The 18,925-nt window shown below is 28.3% G+C and overlaps 6 protein-coding genes across 11 annotated transcripts; 4 read left to right on the forward strand and 2 right to left on the reverse strand.

The window, feature by feature from the left end:
* Positions 1–2,115: 2,115 nt before the first annotated feature.
* LOC124955372 lies at positions 2,116–3,913 on the reverse strand. 2 transcript variants are annotated; one of them, XM_047509709.1, is made up of 4 exons: positions 3,540–3,913; positions 3,221–3,481; positions 2,933–3,109; positions 2,116–2,808 (listed from the first exon to the last, which is right to left on the reverse strand). In XM_047509709.1, exons 1-4 carry the CDS (start codon positions 3,857–3,859, stop codon positions 2,304–2,306), a joined length of 1,263 nt encoding a protein of 420 aa, XP_047365665.1. In that variant the 5' UTR covers positions 3,860–3,913; the 3' UTR covers positions 2,116–2,303. The 2 variants fall into 2 exon arrangements, with proteins under 2 accessions (XP_047365665.1, XP_047365664.1); XM_047509708.1 differs by having other exon boundaries at positions 2,933–3,481.
* A 273-nt stretch (positions 3,914–4,186) lies between these two features.
* LOC124955373 lies at positions 4,187–7,107 on the forward strand. Of its 2 annotated transcripts, none has more exons than XM_047509711.1 (6): positions 4,187–4,728; positions 4,830–4,952; positions 5,066–5,302; positions 5,606–5,847; positions 5,983–6,076; positions 6,142–7,107. In XM_047509711.1, exons 1-5 carry the CDS (start codon positions 4,525–4,527, stop codon positions 6,035–6,037), a joined length of 861 nt encoding a protein of 286 aa, XP_047365667.1. In that variant the 5' UTR covers positions 4,187–4,524; the 3' UTR covers positions 6,038–6,076; positions 6,142–7,107. The 2 variants fall into 2 exon arrangements, with proteins under 2 accessions (XP_047365667.1, XP_047365666.1); XM_047509710.1 differs by having other exon boundaries at positions 5,983–6,033.
* A 393-nt stretch (positions 7,108–7,500) lies between these two features.
* Positions 7,501–8,764, forward strand: LOC124955377 (RNA-binding motif protein, X-linked 2). Its single transcript, XM_047509719.1, has 4 exons — positions 7,501–7,651; positions 7,755–7,907; positions 8,236–8,365; positions 8,448–8,764. Exons 1-4 carry the CDS (start codon positions 7,638–7,640, stop codon positions 8,568–8,570), a joined length of 420 nt encoding a protein of 139 aa, XP_047365675.1. The 5' UTR covers positions 7,501–7,637; the 3' UTR covers positions 8,571–8,764.
* A 199-nt stretch (positions 8,765–8,963) lies between these two features.
* LOC124955375 (katanin p60 ATPase-containing subunit A-like 1) lies at positions 8,964–12,182 on the reverse strand. 2 transcript variants are annotated; one of them, XM_047509716.1, is made up of 10 exons: positions 11,292–12,182; positions 11,078–11,189; positions 10,845–10,989; positions 10,680–10,770; positions 10,468–10,589; positions 10,157–10,336; positions 9,913–10,055; positions 9,723–9,835; positions 9,395–9,521; positions 8,964–9,264 (listed from the first exon to the last, which is right to left on the reverse strand). In XM_047509716.1, exons 1-10 carry the CDS (start codon positions 11,554–11,556, stop codon positions 9,066–9,068), a joined length of 1,497 nt encoding a protein of 498 aa, XP_047365672.1. In that variant the 5' UTR covers positions 11,557–12,182; the 3' UTR covers positions 8,964–9,065. The 2 variants fall into 2 exon arrangements, with proteins under 2 accessions (XP_047365672.1, XP_047365671.1); XM_047509715.1 differs by having other exon boundaries at positions 11,078–11,213; positions 11,292–12,180.
* LOC124955376 (peroxynitrite isomerase THAP4-like) lies at positions 11,744–13,370 on the forward strand. 2 transcript variants are annotated; one of them, XM_047509717.1, is made up of 3 exons: positions 11,744–12,226; positions 12,488–12,898; positions 12,969–13,370. In XM_047509717.1, the coding sequence occupies exons 1-3, from the start codon at positions 12,224–12,226 to the stop codon at positions 13,098–13,100; spliced, it is 546 nt and encodes a 181-aa protein (XP_047365673.1). In that variant the 5' UTR covers positions 11,744–12,223; the 3' UTR covers positions 13,101–13,370. The 2 variants fall into 2 exon arrangements, with proteins under 2 accessions (XP_047365673.1, XP_047365674.1); XM_047509718.1 differs by lacking the exon at positions 11,744–12,226 and adding an exon at positions 12,321–12,392.
* Positions 13,371–13,495: 125 nt separating this feature from the next.
* On the forward strand, positions 13,496–18,542 carry LOC124955374 (protein PFC0760c-like). 2 transcript variants are annotated; one of them, XM_047509713.1, is made up of 4 exons: positions 13,496–14,027; positions 14,143–14,205; positions 14,996–15,158; positions 15,409–18,541. In XM_047509713.1, exons 1-4 carry the CDS (start codon positions 13,957–13,959, stop codon positions 18,397–18,399), a joined length of 3,288 nt encoding a protein of 1,095 aa, XP_047365669.1. In that variant the 5' UTR covers positions 13,496–13,956; the 3' UTR covers positions 18,400–18,541. The 2 variants fall into 2 exon arrangements, with proteins under 2 accessions (XP_047365669.1, XP_047365670.1); XM_047509714.1 differs by lacking the exon at positions 14,143–14,205 and having other exon boundaries at positions 15,409–18,542.
* The last annotated feature ends 383 nt before the right edge of the window (positions 18,543–18,925 follow it).

Here is an 18,925-nt window from a genome sequence, read left to right on the forward strand (position 1 = left end):
GTCTTTTTAATGTTTAAATAAATCTACTATTGTTTAAATATTGCTTTAATTTACACCGCGTACACTAGAGATTGTTTAAATAATTATAAAATTGCCGAAAGTATTAATTTATAAGCTTTCGCGTTTAGAAAGAGCGGATCGCGATGTGCACACGTCGGAATGCAAGAGTAAACTGACTCGATACTTGTCAAAGTCACGAAAAAGCACGTTTATATTTATGTTGCACAAGGCCAACTACCGCGAGATGAAAGTATTTAATTATCGGAATTTAAAATTTAAAATATTTTATGACCCGCGCACGTTATCCTCTTTTTAATGTTTAAATAAATCTACTATTGTTTAAATATTGCTTTAATTTACACCGCGTACACTAGAGATTGTTTAAATAATTATAAAATTGCCGAAAGTATTAATTTATAAGCTTTCGCGTTTAGAAAGGGCGGATCGCGATGTACACGCATCGGAATGCAAGAGTAAACTGACTCGATACTTGTCAAAGTCACGAAAAAGCACGTTTATATTTATGTTGCACAAGGTCAACTACCGCGAGATGAAAGTATTTAATTATCGGAATATAAAATTTAAAATATTTTATGACCCGCGCACGTTATCGTCTTTTTAATGTTTAAATAAATCTACTATTGTTTAAATATTGCTTTAATTTACACCGCGTACACTAGAGATTGTTTAAATAATTATAAAATTGCCGAAAGTATTAATTTATAAGCTTTTGCGTTTAGAAAGTGCGGATCGCGATGTTCACACGTCGGAATGCAAGAGTAAACTGACTCGATACTTGTCAAAGTCACGAAAAAGCACGTTTATATTTATGTTACACAAGGCCAACTATCGCGAGATGTAAGTATTTAAGTATCGGAATTTAATATTAAAAATATTTTATGTCTCTCGCGCGTTATCCTCTTTTTAATGTTTAAATAATTCTACTATTGTTTAAATATTACTTTATTTTACACCGCGTACACTAGAGATTGTTTAAATAATTTAAATCTTTAGATATATCAACATCGATATATCTCTAATTTTATATACAGTAAATTTCAGGTGAGGATGAACATTTATCGTATATTTTAATTGCTATTAGATTAAATATATACCTTATCTCACCAATTTTGTCAATAATTTAAATTAGATCATCATAAAGCATTAGTAACAAAAAAAATATGAAAAAGAAATTAGTCTTTTGGAAGCTGAGGGTATTATTAAAAATAGAATGACAAACAGTAAGTGATTAACTAAAATGTAAATTAAATTAATGTGAAACATATTTCTATGGCAAAATACTAATAGATTTTTTATTCGTCCATCGATATACATCAATAAAGTAAATAATAGGTATACAGAAGAGACTCAGTTTGAAAAGGAAGAATACCTTAAGGATATATTATTTGTCGATGGAAATGAAGCAAAGTTTGGAAACTATGAAGATAAAAATGCGTTAATGGAACGGGTAAATAATTGACAACTTAATATATAAAATTCTGATAGTTAAACGATGAAACGTATATCGTAATTAGTAAATCTTTTAATTCAATTATTTTTTATATTGTTATGAAGATTTTTTATATTGTTATGAATATCTTTGATATACGTAATTGTCATTTTATCGATTGACTTAGATACTTTCGATAGGTCTGGTGGCTTTCTAAACCGCCTATCGTTAAAGAGCAAATACCTGCTGTATCGGCAAGACAAATACAAGTACGTCGAAAATTATGATTACTATATCTTTTTTTAAAAAGCACACACGTACACGCTTATTTCGAATATTATTAAAATATTATATTCTCATTTATTAATTGTATAAAATTTATTGCAGATTACAAAAGAACGATTGTCATCTATGATAAAAAAGCCCCGAGGACTAACTGAAACTTTACGTGATAAAATCGAAGAGAATTTAAAACAGCAAAGCCGACACACAAGAGAATCTCAAAATAATGTTCGTGAATAACACGAAAGAAGTTAAAGAGTCAAAAAAAAAAGAATAAGAAAAAAATCTGCATTTTTTTCACTAAGTACTTGAACTGGAGAACTATCGTTTAAAAATATAGATTTGCATCTTTTAAAATCGTCCAGTTATTATCGTCCAATTTATTTCGACTAATAATTAAGATACAAATATCCTAAATGATTTTGCATGATACCAACAATAAAACATAAAACTAGGCGAACCACTAGTCGATTTATATTGTTATGGAAAAGGAACGAACGAAAGACAAAAAGTGAAATTCCTCTCGATTGCGGAAATGTTTATTTTGTTCGTTATTATCATCAGCTAATCGCTAATCAAATTGAATCAAATCCGGCTGGTCAGGTTCTGAAGGTGGTATATACCACGGATCCTCCATCTCCCAAAGATCGGGATAAAGAGTTTCCCGACCTATTGGTGGCATAACGAAAGGTGGATAACGTTCGATATCAAAGAATCTTTCCAATTCTTCCGGATCGAAGGTTCCATATTCATAGACATCCCTGCGAGGGGGAATAGGTGATACATCAGCTATTTGTCTACCATAATAACCCGGTGGAATAGGAGGCGTATGGTATTGTTCATCCTCATCGAATTCTATAAGCTTTTCCTCATGGAAAGGAAGTTCATCCTCTAGACCCAAAGCTATTTCTGTTGCCACCTTAGAGATTTGTTTAATCTCGTCATCCCATCTTCTTGCCGCTTCACTTTCTCTCATAGCGTTAAGGCTTTTCTGCATAAATTCACGGGCAGCCTCTACGATCGGATGATCTTTGGTATATTCTATGCGCAGATATGGATCATCTAAATCCGGTATTCTACGAGAATATTAAAATTCTTTTATCTTAGAGAATTAAAATTCATTAATAATCAATATATAACTGTATAAAAAACAGTTGCCACGTAAATATGAAAGAAGATCAAAGTTATCAGCTTTCGGACCTATGCAAATATCTAGGTGGGCTTTCAAGTTCTATAGCGGGCGCTTGATCGATGGCAGTTACTTTTCCACTGATATTCGCTACAGTCATTACAAAATCTCTCCTTGCTTGCTGTAAATCATCCAGTTTCGATTGTACAGCTGCAGCTTCGACGGCATCCTGCTCGTCCAAGGTTTCGCTAATAATAATGTAATTTAATTGGATATTAAAGTTCATACGTACAATCGTATTACTATTAGTTAATTTATCATAATTGATTCGCGTAAGAAATCGATTTTGGAGAAAGCACCTGATTACTTGCATCGAACGATCAGCTATTTTAGAGACTTCTGCTGGTTGGGGAATACTAACGATCGTAGTACGATTATCTTTAATCGTTCCCGCTGGTATGACGATACTATCGATCGGTCCTTTACCTACCGGTTCGGCTCGAACGACATCGGCTTTGATAGTCTTTGCAAGCTGACGAGTTTTCTCTGGTATTGGCGGTAACGCTTTGGAAGGTGTTTTTCGAGAAACATCTTTTCTCGGTATTCTTTCTCGACCCACCCTAATTAAAAGCAAAAGTAATATCGCTTGGTTTGAGATGAAATATCGTGATCACAAACCTAGCATCACCACCGATCGGTGCTGCTGTTCGTTTCGGTCGACGGCCAACATGTGCGGTTTCCTCTTCCTTTTTACGTTCATATTCTTTTTTAAGTTGCTCCGCATGCTTTTTTCGTGCTAGCATAGCTTTCGTTAAACCCGGTTTAGTGAAGTCAACTTTCCTTGGCTCATGGGTCGGTGCTATTCTTCGTCTCTTCGGTGGTTCTGCCTGAGGTTGCTCAATAGTTTCTTTCTTTTCCGCATATTGTTTGACAAGCGCCGAAGATCTTGCTTGACGTAAAGCTTGGGTTTTTGTAAGACCTGGTCTACGGGTGGCCATTGTTACTTCAGTTCATACTCAGTCAAAATACAAACATAAACGGTCCAATCCTAATTTTCATTTGGTCTTCTATTGATCTCACAAATGGGTTATCCTTAAAAATTTATAAAGAATTAACGATAAATCGTACATGTTTCGGTCGAAACAAAAATTCCTTGTTAAGTATATTACCCAGTTAAATAAGATCTCTTTCTTTTCTCAATATTATCGTTGATAGTTTTTCTCTGCGATAATGAAAATTAACCTTGTAATTTCTCATGTCTTTAGTTATGATCCTAATAAGCCATATCGTAGATATTTCACATGAAAAATAATCAAGGTAGTTATTTTTACGTTTATGCCAATTACCGATTACAAGAATTTTGATATTTGTGGGGCCTAAAGAATGTGTGTTAGATTTGACAAGTAGAAGATTCGGTTCCTTTGACGGAATATGACATATTGATAAAATATCTTTTGTTTTAAATGTCACGCATTCTTTCTTTGAAATAAACAAAAATCTTTGGATGAAGATTTACGAAACGTATGTTTCTGACATATCTACTAATGTAAATCTTCAAATGAAGATGTTGCTTTCCATCTCAAATTTTTAAATTAAAGACACATACTATGGTATTAACAATGATGATAATAAATACAGATGAGAATAAAAAATCCATATAAATATGTCGAAAGAAAAACTGAATAATTATGATATAATGAGTAACAGTAAAATCGAACGTATTTCGGATTCTTTTAAAAAAAAGCATGTAGAACTATCTTACATTGTACCACGTCCTGGAGGCTATTTTCATGAATTGAAGCAATCAGAGATAGATAGTCAAGATAGTAATAGTTTCATTACCGAAGATAAAACATCTTCGCTGAATGTAATTTCATAAATGATAAATATCGTTAATATATTTTTAAATTTTATATATATATATATATATATATATTTATATACATATACATAAATATATTCTTTTAGACTATGATCCATCAATCGAAATTAATAAAAAGTAATAATACTCATATCGATGACATTCTGCAGACCAATTTAAACTGTTCTAAATTCTGCGCATTGACAAAAAATAAAAAAAAATACGATACGGTAATTTATATAATATATTTTACGCTGTTAACTTGTATCATTAGTGTTATTTGTAATACAAAAATTAATCGCAATATTAAGAAATGTTATAATTTTTAAATTATATATTTCAGATACATATGTGCGGCATAGTTATTAGTACAGTGATGATGATTGCCAATCATTCTTATAATGACATTACAGCCGAACATGTGAGATCGACGAAAACATATTTTCAAAATTTTAAAGGAGAAGATGGTTATCCACACAATATCGCCAAAATTTTACAAATTTTGGAAGATCTTAAGGAAGCCAACATGATTGAATATACGAAGACGATGAAAAGTGACATAAAACTAAACGAAGAAGATGTACTTATAAGCGATCTCATTAACTGATGCATGAACGTTATTAATCTCATTATATTTTCAATAAATCTTATCTTTTATCATTTTTATTATTAATAGACAATATTAATAAATAAATAATAATTTTTAGTTTTAAACATTTCATATAATTCGACTCTGTATTGTTCTAACTATGTGATCTGTGCGCAATCTCTTTAATAGATAAATATGACTGATAAAAAAAATAATTGAAACATTATAATTTTGTAATATTATCATAAATATGCAAACATTTTAAGGTTAAATTAATTTTAAAATTGTCAAAAGGATAAATTTCAGTATACAATGGAAAACATTGAAATAGATGAGCCAGAGAATGATGCTATAGACACAAAATCCCTTATCACTCCTCAATTAGAAGATCAAATAGAATCAGAAATCCCTATCATCCCTCAATCGGAAGATGATACAGAAGTAAAAATTATCCAAACGGAAAAAGAGCAAATTACAGTAAATATAATCGATATTGACGATACGGAAGAGACAAAAGAAGCCGTTGATGTGAAACCGTAAGAAATATCATGATGGATAACAATTATAAATATTAATTTATTTATTCACAAGACGTAATTCTATTTAATAGCCAAAAACTAGAAGAAAGCTTTACTATCTTCGATTTTGAACCTGTCTTGTATTTCTTTAAGATATCTCCAATGGTATTCGATGATCGATATTTCCAGGATCATGCCTTTGGTGTAATATGGCTACTCTTTTCTAAACAACAAAAAAAATTTCCAAGTAAACATAATACATATTATATATATAAAGTAATCCATCATAAAATAATAAATTAATTTTATCAGGTATTCCTCAATTACATTGGTGTTTAAAATTTTTACAAGAACTGAAAGATAGTGATGGCATATACACAAATGACGTTAATTTGTGCATTCAAACGGTTCAAGACAATCTCATTAAACAATATGCCAAATTGGGAATTCTTTTAAAATATATAAACAAAAATGAACAAAAAGATAAACAGTTAAGTGAACAAGAGTTAATTAATATAGAAGAAAATAATATATTACCACAAGAATCTGTACATAATGAATCTGTAATGAATAAAACAGAAAAATCAATAATTCCGAAGGACATTGAATCATTAGATGATAATACAAAGTTCTTTAATGAAGACATGGTCAGTAATTAGTAAATGTAGCTGTATTATACTCTTACTAATTGATAAATTACATGTATAGAGTAAAAATTTAATTAAATCCACAAACAAGAATTTGAATTTTCAACCGTGTGGAACATTATGTGAAAGGAAGACAATGTTGGAAAAACATGTATCTAAAATAATAAGTTTAACATATACTGAAATGTTGTCAAGAGGTCCATTTCCTTGCATTGAACAAATTAATCATAAATATAATATATTACTTGAAGCTCATACTTCTTTTGATTCACTTAAAAGGTTTATGGAGGAATTAAATTTATCAAGTATAATAACTTATATTTTACATTATAATATAAAATATTCATTCGGTACTTGATTATATAACTTGATACAGTAATCTAAAATAAGCAAAAAACATTATCTATAAATTACAATTAAAATATTATTCACAGAAGAATCTATTGCAACTATGAATAAAAAACAACTAATCAAATTGTTTAATGATATAAGGAAGAAATATGTGGAAACAATAAAAAAACAAGTTGATAAAATTTATAGCTTAGAGAAGTATGAATTGTAATTATATAAAATATTATAATTATTTTTGTATTACTTTCGTATTAAACCTAAAAAAATATAAAATTTTCAGTTTTATGAAGGATATTGATAAGCAATCATTTAAAGCATATGTAACAAATGATTTGATAAAACGTTTAAAGAAATTGGGAGATGATGATGTTGAAAATAACATGTAATCTTCTGAAGACTTTTATATTTCGCGCCAAATTACGTCACTGCATATATACGTCAATCTGAGATTAGAGCGCCTGATGCATGAAGCGGAATATATCTCTATTACTCATTTCAGCTGTGCGTGAATACATCCGAATAGATGTTTTTTATACAAAACAGAATTGCTTAAAATTAACAATAATTTAATAAACATTTTAATAAATATTGTCGTAAAAAAAGAGACTCATATCGAAAAATTTATATTTTACAAATTTTATTAAATTTATATTCAAATATTAAATAAAGAAGAAATAAGTTAAAAATGAATTATTATTAAAGAATAATTTTAAAAATTACTTCACATAAATGTATAATTTAAGATTTATTATGATTTAATACGTAAATTTAAACATTTGTGAATTTTCAATAATTTTAGATTAAATCAATATGAATCCTTTAACGTAAGTATTGTATTATAAAGTTAATATTTAATTATTTCTTTATTATTATTATTATACTACCTGTACATCATATATCTAAATATAATTTATATTATGCTTGTAGAAATGTAAAAAATATAACAAAACTTGCTGAACAAGATTTAATTGGTAATAAAAAAACATCTTGGCATGATCAATATAAAGATAGTGCTTGGATATTTATTGGTGGATTACCATATGATTTAACTGAAGGTGATGTTATTGCAGTATTCTCTCAGTAAGTTCAAAATAATATTTTTATTAAATATGTATGTACATAAAAGTATTCCATTTTTAATAATAAAAATACTCTTTATCTAATGACATCATTTAGGTAACTGACATTCAAGATAGAGTTTTTAATATTTAATATTATTGTATATTAATATTCACAAGGATATGTTTTGTTTAATTAAAATTGTTTAGATACAAAATTATGTAATATATTTATATATACTATTAGATTTATGTTAGATTTAAATTAGACTTTTCAATTGATGTATTTATTGACATGGCATGTACATATGTGAGAGGCATCTATTATTTAAGTTATAAATATGTTGCAGATATGGTGAAATTGTAAATATAAATTTAGTACGTGATAAGGACACTGGCAAACAAAAAGGATATGGTTTTTTATGTTATGAAGATCAAAGAAGTACTGTCCTAGCAGTTGATAATTTTAATGGTATTAAGGTATATGAATGAAATATTATGAATGGTTTGCAAAATTTAATTTTCTAACGAATGATATTAATTTTAATTCTGTATTGTATAGATTTTAGGTAGAACAATACGCGTTGACCATGTAGCCAATTATAAAGCTCCAAAAGAAACGAAAAATATTGATGATGAAACTAAAAGACTGAGAAATGAAGGTTGCGCCCCCAAAAAATATTAAAAAGTTAAAGTTTGTTATAAATGTACATAAAAAATGAATATATTTGTATTAATATAAATGTATTGGGTGTATAAGTTGAAATACTCTCTTATTCATATTTTGTTGGAAAATAGAATATAATACGACTCACAAGATAATGTACTTAACGTTTGTGCTTAAAATTTAATTATATACATACATGATTTTTATTTCTATTTCTTCAAGCTTCTATATATTAAAATTATTAGATATTTGAGCATTTCGAGTTCTCATATGGTCTCTGTAAATTTTTTTAATATACATATATGCATGTGTATATATATATATATATATATATATATATATATATATATATATATATATATATACATATATATATATATATATATATATATATATATATATATATATATATATATATTTAAATAGAAAAGTAATCTGGAATATATCTTAAGATATCAATTGATAAGTGTCATCTACATTAAAATGAGAAATATTTTTTTACTAAGAATATTATCAAGATGAACCAAATTCACTCATCCATCTTTCATATTTCTCCAGATCTTCTTGTGATACACTCTTATTACATCTTTCTACAGCCTCATCAAAATCTGTAGCAGATACAGGCAAATCTAGTTCTTCTTTTGGTAATTGTCGTATCTGATCTGGTTTTAAACCTGCTATTTTTTTTCTCATTGACATCATAGAAGCATCTCTAAATATAAAACGTCATACACATATGCATGTGTGTATTTATTTTCTAATACATTTTGATTTTAATATTGAAAATATTATACGTGGTAAAAAAATATAAATAAAATAAATCTATATTAAATTTTACATACCTACACACGTTTGTAATATCTGCTCCTGAATAACCTTCAAGTTTCTTTGCAATATCTGCAAGATTTACAGATAAATCTACTTTAACTTCACGAAGATTGATTCTCAACAAAGCTTCTCTACCTTCATCTGTAAAATAAATACCCTTTATTGAGAGTTAATAAATATACTATATTTGTTTACTATATGATTTCTACAACAAACAATTATAGCTTATATGACATCTATACGATCGTATATTCATATTTATAAATATGAAAACTTTTATGCAATATCCAATATGCAAGTATGAAAAATTAAATTATACAAAAAAAAAATCATAAAGCTTACGGTTCGGTAAAGGAATGTATATACGCTTTTCTAGTCTCCTTCTAAGTGCTTCATCTATATCCCATGGAAAATTAGTAGCTGCTAATACCATTACTACTTTACTAGGATCTTCACTGAAGAATATAATAAATTTTTGATAGACAGAAACGAATTTAATTTAATTTAATTACCACAAACTTATAATTCTTACTTATTAGAGCTTATTCCATCCATCTGTACGAGAAGTTCAGATTTTACTCTACGTGAGGCTTCATGCTCTGATTCTGATCCTCTTCTAGAGCATAAGGAATCGATTTCATCAATGAAAATTGTACTTGGCGCATAAAATCTAGCCTGATATAATATATAAAAAATTTTAATAAATATATATATATAACAATTTATTGTAAATAAAAATTATCATTCATATTTTTATTATTAGTAAACATTATTACCATTTCAAAGAGTAATCGTACAAGTTTTTCTGATTCTCCTCTATATTTTGATGTAAGTGTAGATGATGAAACATTAAAAAATGTTGTTCCACATTCCGTAGCTACTGCTTTAGCAAGCATAGTTTTGCCTGTACCTGGTGGTCCTACCATAAGTACACCTTTCCATGGTCGCCGTATTCCCTAATAAAATAAAACGCAGAGCTACTTTTGTTTTTGCTTTTGTTTGATAAACAAATAAATAATAATCCTGCTACCATATAAATAATTATTAACAAATAACTAATGACATAGTTACCTATGAGTAAATATACCTTAAAAAAATCTGGCATCCACATTGGAAGGACAACAGCTTCCTCTAATAATCTTTTTGCTTCATGTAAATCTGCTATGTCATCCCAATGAATATTTGGATTTTTTTGAACTATATCTCTTTCTACAAAAATTTATATATATATATATATATATATTCTAATTTACTATAATAATATTTATATTATAATACTTGAATAATATATTAACTTACCCAATAAATCAACAAGATCTCTATCATTTCCAGATGGTTCAAATTTACGTTCCTCTGTTTCTATATCTACTTTTTCTGTTTCTGATCTTTCCTATAAAAATATAATTTAATAAAATAAATGATTATAATCATAGAGATATAATATCCTAATTAATATTAAGATACCTTGTTAGAATCATCTCTTTTAGATGTTCTTCTATCATCTTTCTTGTTGACTGTTTTATTTTCTGGTTTTTTCCCTGTAGGAATAGATCTTCTTAAATTTGTACGATTTTGTTGTTTCTGTTGTCCTTTTTGTTGTCTAGTATTTCTAAAATTATATTAATTATTTTAATATATTTTCAGAAACATTTCTTTATTGTATAAAATATTAATGAAAAATATAAAATTATTGTTACTTTTGTTCTGCAGCACTTAAAGGTGGCCAAACATCAGGATCACGAGCTGGTGTTTGATTCCACGAAATATCTGCATTATTATAAGACCATGATGTCGGATCTCTAGTTGGTTCTTCAAATGACAAACATGATGTACCTATATATATATATATTACATTTTTATAAAACAATATATATATATATATATATATATATAAATTTTTAACTACTTTACCTATTACCCTGTCACCATGTGTGTCAACTTTAAAAAGCTGTAGAGTATTGGATGTAGCTTTAACTTTTTCAAATTCTTGAACAATTTGATGTTGTACCAATTGCCATTTAGCCTTTCTTGTTGCATCTGCTATGCTTGCAAGCAGTCTATGAATTTGTTGAACCACACCTTGATAATAAACACCAGATGTATCATAATTTCCAGTCAATGCCATTTCACGTGCAAGTTTTGTATTTTCACAAATTTCACTGATCGATACTGCCATATTTTTATATTGTTCTTAATATACTCTAGATACAATTATACAAAAACTTATGACGATGATGATTTAAATAAAATATCCTTTATATTGTGGTTAATGCTAATTCAAAATTAACATTTTAGAAAAAACACTTGTATATAGAATTAAGAACCGCGCGCTTCTCCATTTTATAAGAGCACATTAGTTCTTCTATTTTATTTTATTACCAACCAAATTTGGTGAATGAGTAATGCTTATTGTTTCCGTAAACATATTACACTCTCATATGTCAATTTGACGTGTAATAATGTTGACTTCATGCTAAAATACGAAAAAAAACATCGACTATCAATATCACATTTTTTTTTTTTTATATCGATATAACATAATGTAATACAAATTAGTTTAAAAATTGTGAAATATTAAATTAACAATTATTATATATATTCAACGGCTTTTTGAAATTATTTCGTACAAAAAAATGTAGAGATGGTTATGTTATAACACACTTGGAAAATGTGAATAATAAAAACTACGCTAACAAATTAAATGAATTATAAATGTCATATACTGAACGAACAATAGTAAAACGTATAAACGAAAGTACAGTGGATAAAGATTCCTAAAATAAAAGCGTGAAAAATGAATGCGGAGGCCATATTGTGATCAATTACAAGCGGGCTTTTAGAAAATGGTATGAGCTTTGACATTCGATAAACATTTATTAATGTGAATTCTAATAAAAAGAAACATATTAAAATAATTGTTATAACATAAAAACAGATATAGTAATATTATTAGATTATTAATAAGTGTTATAATAACAATTATAATCTGTAATAAATTTATATAATTAGGAGGTTAGAATTACATTCTTTTTTGTATAAATAGTTTTCATTCATCTTTTGATTCGTTTCTTCGTAATGTATTATTTATAATTTTTGATTTTTTACAGATTAGATACTTTACAAACATAAATATGAATCGATTAGGAATGCATGATGCTTTGAAGCAAATAGCTTTCTTAGAAGGTAAATGGAGTACAGGCAAAGATAATTATGGATCAGGAAAATTTCCAACAATAAAACCATTTACCTTTTGTGAAGAAATCACTTTTACATCTATCGGCCAACCAATGTTCAACTATGTTGCACAGAGTTGGGATTCTGCATCAAAGAAACCATTGCATCGTGAGGTTGGTTTCATGAAAGTTATACCAGGAACAAATAAAGTATCTTTACTCTTAGCCCACAATTTTGGATTGACTACAATCGAGGAAGGTACAATTGAAAATAATATTATTAAGTTAAAAAGCACCGGAATTATAAGACAAAGTGAAGGAATGAAATTACCTAACGTAATCGAGGTATGATCATTTTTTCTATAATTATTTTCGCTTTGTTTCTTCTATGAAGCTCATGTTATCTTCCTTGTAGACATGTAGAGAATTCGAAATTAATGGAAATTCACTTAAGCAAATATTTTATATGGCTACCTCGACTGTACCAGAGTTAACAGAACACTTATGTACAACATATACCAAAATTTCAAAAGAATCAGATGAATAAAAAGAAATGTATTATTCTAAACTTTACAAATAAATAGTGGTAAGAATAATTAGTATTGGAACTTTTAAAATTACGTCGAACAATTATGATAAAATATATTAATGTTTATTCAATTGACAATGGAGGTTATTTTGGATACTTGCTATGAAACAATATTATATTATACATAACTAAAAGCATTTGTATCTGACAAACTAAATAATTGTCAAGTCCATGTTTATTAAAAAATTTGAAATTTTGAGTAATAAAATATAGATATAAATTCTTTAATTTTTCTTATTTAGATTCATCTAGTACATAAGTGTATATTAATATTATTAACGTTACATTAAAAATATAATATAATATAATATAATATAATATATAGTATCTATTACTATATTGTTTTTAACTTAATTAGACATCGTTTTGTGTGATGGTAAAAGTTTGACAATAAGTTAATTGTAGAAATACCATTATGATATTTACCCGCATGTTATAGAAGTATGTAACGTATCCAACAACACCTGCGTGCTTGGCTATCGAAACACCCCTCTTTCTGCGCGATGCTTCATAAAACGCGACAGTTCCTCGTTGTATTCGTATGACGAAGGGTCGTTCGTGCTCTCGAAAAAAATTTTTTCATTATTAATCCAAAATATATTTTATTAATTTGAAAATTTCATCAAGTGTAAATGTAAATTATTCGATTTGAAACAATCGACTATTTCTTATAAAATTTACATATCGAATCCTATTTCCAAATGGAGAGGATGATCTAACGCGCGGAATTTTTTTCGATCACGTGACCGTACGATATCGAATATCGATGTGATCGATAAATTGACAAATTTTTAATCGATTTAAATTATACAATATGACATCGTTACACGATGTTCACGATTATTACAAAAAAATGCTCGAATTGCAGGGTAAATTGCGTAAAAGGTAAGTGCGCTTATATATTTCGATATATTACAAATATTGTTCGTAAAATCAGTTTATTTGTATGAATTATATTTATATATATATATAAATATATATATATATATAATTGTTGTAGCGAAGAGGAAAGAATACGATTGGAAGAACGTTTTAATTTATTGGTACAAGAAACTCGTAACAGGTAATTGCAAAACGACTTATTTTATTTTTATAAGAATTTTGTAATTGTTTATTTATTAATTTTATTATGTAATTGTCTTAAATATGTGATTCATGAAATAAAATATCAAGACGATCATCAAACCACATTAAAAAGATTTATCGAAAATTAGGGTTAAAGGCTATAACAAAGTTAAAATAATAATAGTGATAGAAAAAACATGTCACTTTTCAAACAAAATCGTAGTATTTATCGTTAAACTTCCTTTCAATTAACTTTAATAATTTAGGTAATACATATCGAAGTCAAAGATAAAATATGTTATTAATAATACTATTTATTTATTTTTTTTTTTTCTTTTTTACAGACACACGCTCGCTTGCGCGTGTACATGATGTGCGTGTATGTGTTTTTAGCATTGAGAAAATTCATCGATCGTAAAACTCAATATAACTGTATTCTTGCTAAGCTCAATATTCTATTGCGCGTATCATCCTTTAAAACGTCCTGTAGCTATATCATCGCGTGCAAGACCGAAGGCTTGACCTTCCCTTAAATGTCACGAAATGTTTCTTTTAGATTCCAATTGTCAGGTTAAATTACTTTAACGACTGCACTCGTACTTAGTTAAAATTCTTTCTCTATTTCTAAATTGTTCCTTTTCTTTTTCTCTTTTTCATTATTTACAAATTTAACGATTTGTTTTTACTTTAATATTTAAATATATATATTTATAAAAAAAAAAAAAAAAAAAAAAAAAAAAAAAAAAAAAAAAAAATAATAATAATTTCACGTTATTCTCCACTTACAGACACGATACTTGTATAAGCCGATTGCGAATGAAGTATATAGAATATTTAGAAGAACAACGAATAAGGGATGAAAGAAACCACAAACTTCTTGGTGCTTTGGATAGGGTTGACAATAGTCTTTCGTTAATGACCGCAAAAACAGATAAACTTAATGTTCTCAGAGTAAGCTCTGTTTCTTTTATTATTTCAATATTTTTATCTTCATTTAAATAATCCATATATCAACTTTGCGTGCACAGAAACCATAATACTTCCTTGTACCATGATGTTATTAATTTTATATTATAACTTTGTTTATCGATCGTATTGAACGAACCAATCATCAATGTCATATTACATTTTAGATTACATTTATTATTTACATTTTGTTAACAATACTTAATAATAATTAGTTTATTTTCTTATTTTACAGAAACAATACGAAACTTATTTATTGCGCGTTTATGCGAATCGTCAAAATCCAGGTAGTATTATTGGTGACAGCGGTGTCGCAAGTCAAATCGATGAAGGATATTTTAAGAAAAATTCGCCTGTCGTACAATTTAGTCATCAACTAAATCAAAATATTCCTTTTTCTACGGTTCAATTTAATAAAAAATTAACAAATAATCCATCGAAGACCGAGCAATTATTGCATGTACAAAATCTACCGCGAACGAGAATCATTTCGTCGCCTACTATTTTATCCAACAAGATAAACGTTTCTCGAAGAGGGCCTGAATATGAAGGAAATCCTAATTCGCCAAAAGACGTAAAAAATCAACATTTACAATTGTCACAAATATCATTACCGCAAATTCAACAATCACAAAAAGATATTTGCAATAATAAATTCGTGTCACCATTGAATCTTGAAAATAATCAAAATCTTTCTGATCAGTATTTGCCTAGATCGATTTTAGAGAATGTAGCCTTAAATCGACCATTTCTTTCACAGTATAATAAATTATCAACAAGCCATATGGAGCCAATCCAAAATGCTGCATATCCTGCTACGAACGAAGCTTTAATTAGTGAAAACATGTTACAGCGTAATTTATTAAACATTCCGCAAAGTCAAATAGCGTCGACATCCGCTCAATGTCAATCTGATATACCGATTACACAACACACTTTATATCGTGATACGGATTTATACAAAAATGTCCCACGATCGAACTTTAGATTTTCTACTTTGGGATCGGTGCCAACAAAGATTACAAAAGCTGATTCCCCGCGTAGAATACCGGCAGAAATGTCTTCAAGATCTCACGGACAAATCGATTATTTCTCGAACTATAGACCAACAGGACATTCATATAACGATTTAAAATCTAAAGAAATGCCAACACATTTTTTCCCACGAGATAATTCGCTTTATCGTAACATTCCAAATTTAACAAGCAGTATGACCATGGGGAGAGCAATGCATGGATTATCAAACATTCCAAGGGGAAATACTGATTTGGATGAAGAGACTAGGACAACGAGAAAATTGGAGAACGAGTTAGATAGATATATCAATAAAATTCGGAATCTTCATCGAGAATTAGATGTACAAAGTTTGGAAGAACATGATTACGAACAGAATACGAGCGGTGATCTTCTTAATATTACGCTTTCCGATGATGGAACGGACTATCCTGCAGATAAAGTTAAAAATGAACGTATATCTCAGGAAGTTGCGAAAGTTCTTGCCTTGGCCGATGATCTTGCATCTAAGAAGCCTTCCGTTAGTAAAACGGAATTGTCTTGTGACAATAAAAATAAGAAAATCAATGGGGCTGTGCCTAAAAATGATAAAAATACAGAAGATAAACGTATAAATCTTAATTCTGAGACGAGATACGACGTTCTTTCGGATAAAACATTTGAAACATCTGCTAGGTTGGAAAAGGGTAATATTAATAATGATGTTACATCGCATAATCCAGAATTAGAACAGTCGGACAAAAATATTCAAGACCTTGAAAAAGAGAACTGGAACAACGTAGAGGTTAAAAATATACAAAATCCGAATGGACACGAGGAAATGATCTTACAAAATAGTGCAGATGCAAAAGTCGAAAACGGCAAAGCTGTAGTAAAAAATCATGAGCACCAGGCGAAGGAAGATTATGTCCTGCAAACAGGAAAAGAACTAGAAATATCACAACAGTTTTCTAATGCTGAATCATTGAATCCTTGGGATGTTAAACATATGATAAAACAAGTTATAGAAGTACAACCAGACGAGATAGATAAAGATTTGATTGAAAATAACGAGAATAAAGAAACCATACTTGTTAACGAAGATGACCATGAGAAACAGATTACAGAAACATCGGTCATTCTAGAAAACGAAGTAGCAGCGAATCTATCCCGTGAACATGAAAACGCAATTCTCAGAGAAATCGATACAATTGAACAACAAGATATGAATAAAAATTTAGAGATAACTTTGAACACTCAAGACTTAATTGAAAACAATAAAAAGGAAGAATCAATTCAAGATATTCCACTTACAAGTGATTATATTGAATATAAGAATCAGCGTTACGAAGATGATGTAGACGATAATAAAATAGAGGTAAATCAAGAAAATAAGAATATTGAAGAAAACAGTCAAATAGTTAATAATGATGATATTCAACAAAAACAATTACTGCAACAGAATACATCGCACGAGTACTATGCTTCTAATGAACAAAACGTTCAAGAACTCGATCAAGACACTGCATATAGACCCGATGTGAATCAAGAATTCATAGAACCAAATCAACAATATGATTATGATCAAAATGCGTTAGGTGAAGATAATGACAACCAACAAGAATATGAAGGATATATTAAAGATGATTACGACGCTATCATTGATCAAAATGCAATAAAAACGGAAGATGAATACCTTGAACAATCGTATGAACAATATCCAGCTGATTCTGAACAAGAATATATAGAAGAAAATCAAGATTATCATGAGGATAGGGATAAATCTAATGTATATGATGAAAATTATGATACTAATCAAATAAATGATAATGAAACAAATGAAGAATATTTAATGGAACAGTATAATACTGTAGAAACTGATCAGGATGTTATTAACATAGAAACTGATCAGAATGTTATCAAGATAGAAAATGATCAGAATGCTGTTAACATAGAAACTGATCAGAATGCTATTAATGTGGAAACTGATTACAATGCTGATAATATAGATGTTCAGAATGTAACAGAAAATTTTGCAAATAATGAAATAGAAAAAGAATCAATAAATCAGAGTAATATTATTAGCGATAATGATCAAGTATCAATACCTGTAGAACAAACAAATCAATCAAAGAAAAAGAAAGACATTATTAATTCTTTATTGGATTCCGATACGGAAAGTACGATCGAAAGAAATATTTCAAATACAGAAAGTGACTTTGATTTTCAATAAATTTGTTTAAACAATAGCGCAAATAGTTTTAAAAGATAATTCTGTTAGATATGAAACATTGGATTTCAATAGATCATGTAATTTATATATAAGTAAAACAATATAATTATTGATTAAATATAAGAAAGAAAAGTTCGTTTTCATTGAAATTACTATATATATATATATATATATATAGTAATAGTAAATAGTATATATAATAGTATATATTATTGTGCTTTTAATATAGATATTTTTATATAAATGATTTTGAATGGTTTTGAGATGTTTGTATATAATGAATTTTTTTTATTATTTGTTATAAGATGATTAGCTTAAGGATAATGTGCAGTTCTTCAGATATTTCCAATGAGATTACATTTGCGAAAGGCAATTTTATGCTAAGTTTCAGGGTATAGCATCGATATTTAGCATGTAAAAAGAATACATAGGCGATACTCGCTTGATATGGATTTTCACAGTCGACAGGCGCGAGCCTGCGCTAGTTGGGTGTGTGTTAACATAGCATCGTTTTATGTGACCAATC

Source organism: Vespa velutina, chromosome 18, assembly GCF_912470025.1.
Source record: "Vespa velutina chromosome 18, iVesVel2.1, whole genome shotgun sequence".
Taxonomy (NCBI): Eukaryota; Metazoa; Arthropoda; class Insecta; order Hymenoptera; family Vespidae; genus Vespa; species Vespa velutina.

Excerpts from the sequence above, each read along its gene's own strand:
- LOC124955372 (XM_047509708.1), bottom strand. The coding sequence starts at position 3,859 with ATGGCCACCCGTAGACCAGGTCTTACAAAAACCCAAGCTTTACGTCAA. Across the intron at positions 3,482-3,539 it reads CCGATCGGTGGTGATGCTAG|GGTGGGTCGAGAAAGAATAC; the intron begins GTTTGTGATCAC and ends GCTTTTAATTAG. Across the intron at positions 2,809-2,932 it reads CCACCTAGATATTTGCATAG|AATACCGGATTTAGATGATC; the intron begins GTCCGAAAGCTG and ends ATATTCTCGTAG.
- LOC124955373 (XM_047509710.1), top strand. The coding sequence starts at position 4,525 with ATGTCGAAAGAAAAACTGAATAATTATGATATAATGAGTAACAGTAAA. Across the intron at positions 4,729-4,829 it reads ATAAAACATCTTCGCTGAAT|ACTATGATCCATCAATCGAA; the intron begins GTAATTTCATAA and ends ATATTCTTTTAG. Across the intron at positions 5,848-5,982 it reads GAAGCCGTTGATGTGAAACC|ATATCTCCAATGGTATTCGA; the intron begins GTAAGAAATATC and ends TATTTCTTTAAG.
- LOC124955377 (XM_047509719.1), top strand. Across the intron at positions 7,908-8,235 it reads GTTATTGCAGTATTCTCTCA|ATATGGTGAAATTGTAAATA; the intron begins GTAAGTTCAAAA and ends AATATGTTGCAG. Across the intron at positions 8,366-8,447 it reads ATAATTTTAATGGTATTAAG|ATTTTAGGTAGAACAATACG; the intron begins GTATATGAATGA and ends TGTATTGTATAG.
- LOC124955375 (XM_047509715.1), bottom strand. The coding sequence starts at position 11,556 with ATGGCAGTATCGATCAGTGAAATTTGTGAAAATACAAAACTTGCACGT. Across the intron at positions 10,337-10,467 it reads GGATGCCAGATTTTTTTAAG|GGAATACGGCGACCATGGAA; the intron begins GTATATTTACTC and ends TTATTTTATTAG. Across the intron at positions 9,265-9,394 it reads GATATTACAAACGTGTGTAG|AGATGCTTCTATGATGTCAA; the intron begins GTATGTAAAATT and ends TTTTATATTTAG.
- LOC124955376 (XM_047509717.1), top strand. Across the intron at positions 12,899-12,968 it reads AATTACCTAACGTAATCGAG|ACATGTAGAGAATTCGAAAT; the intron begins GTATGATCATTT and ends TCTTCCTTGTAG.
- LOC124955374 (XM_047509713.1), top strand. The coding sequence starts at position 13,957 with ATGACATCGTTACACGATGTTCACGATTATTACAAAAAAATGCTCGAA. Across the intron at positions 14,028-14,142 it reads CAGGGTAAATTGCGTAAAAG|CGAAGAGGAAAGAATACGAT; the intron begins GTAAGTGCGCTT and ends TAATTGTTGTAG. Across the intron at positions 15,159-15,408 it reads ATAAACTTAATGTTCTCAGA|AAACAATACGAAACTTATTT; the intron begins GTAAGCTCTGTT and ends CTTATTTTACAG.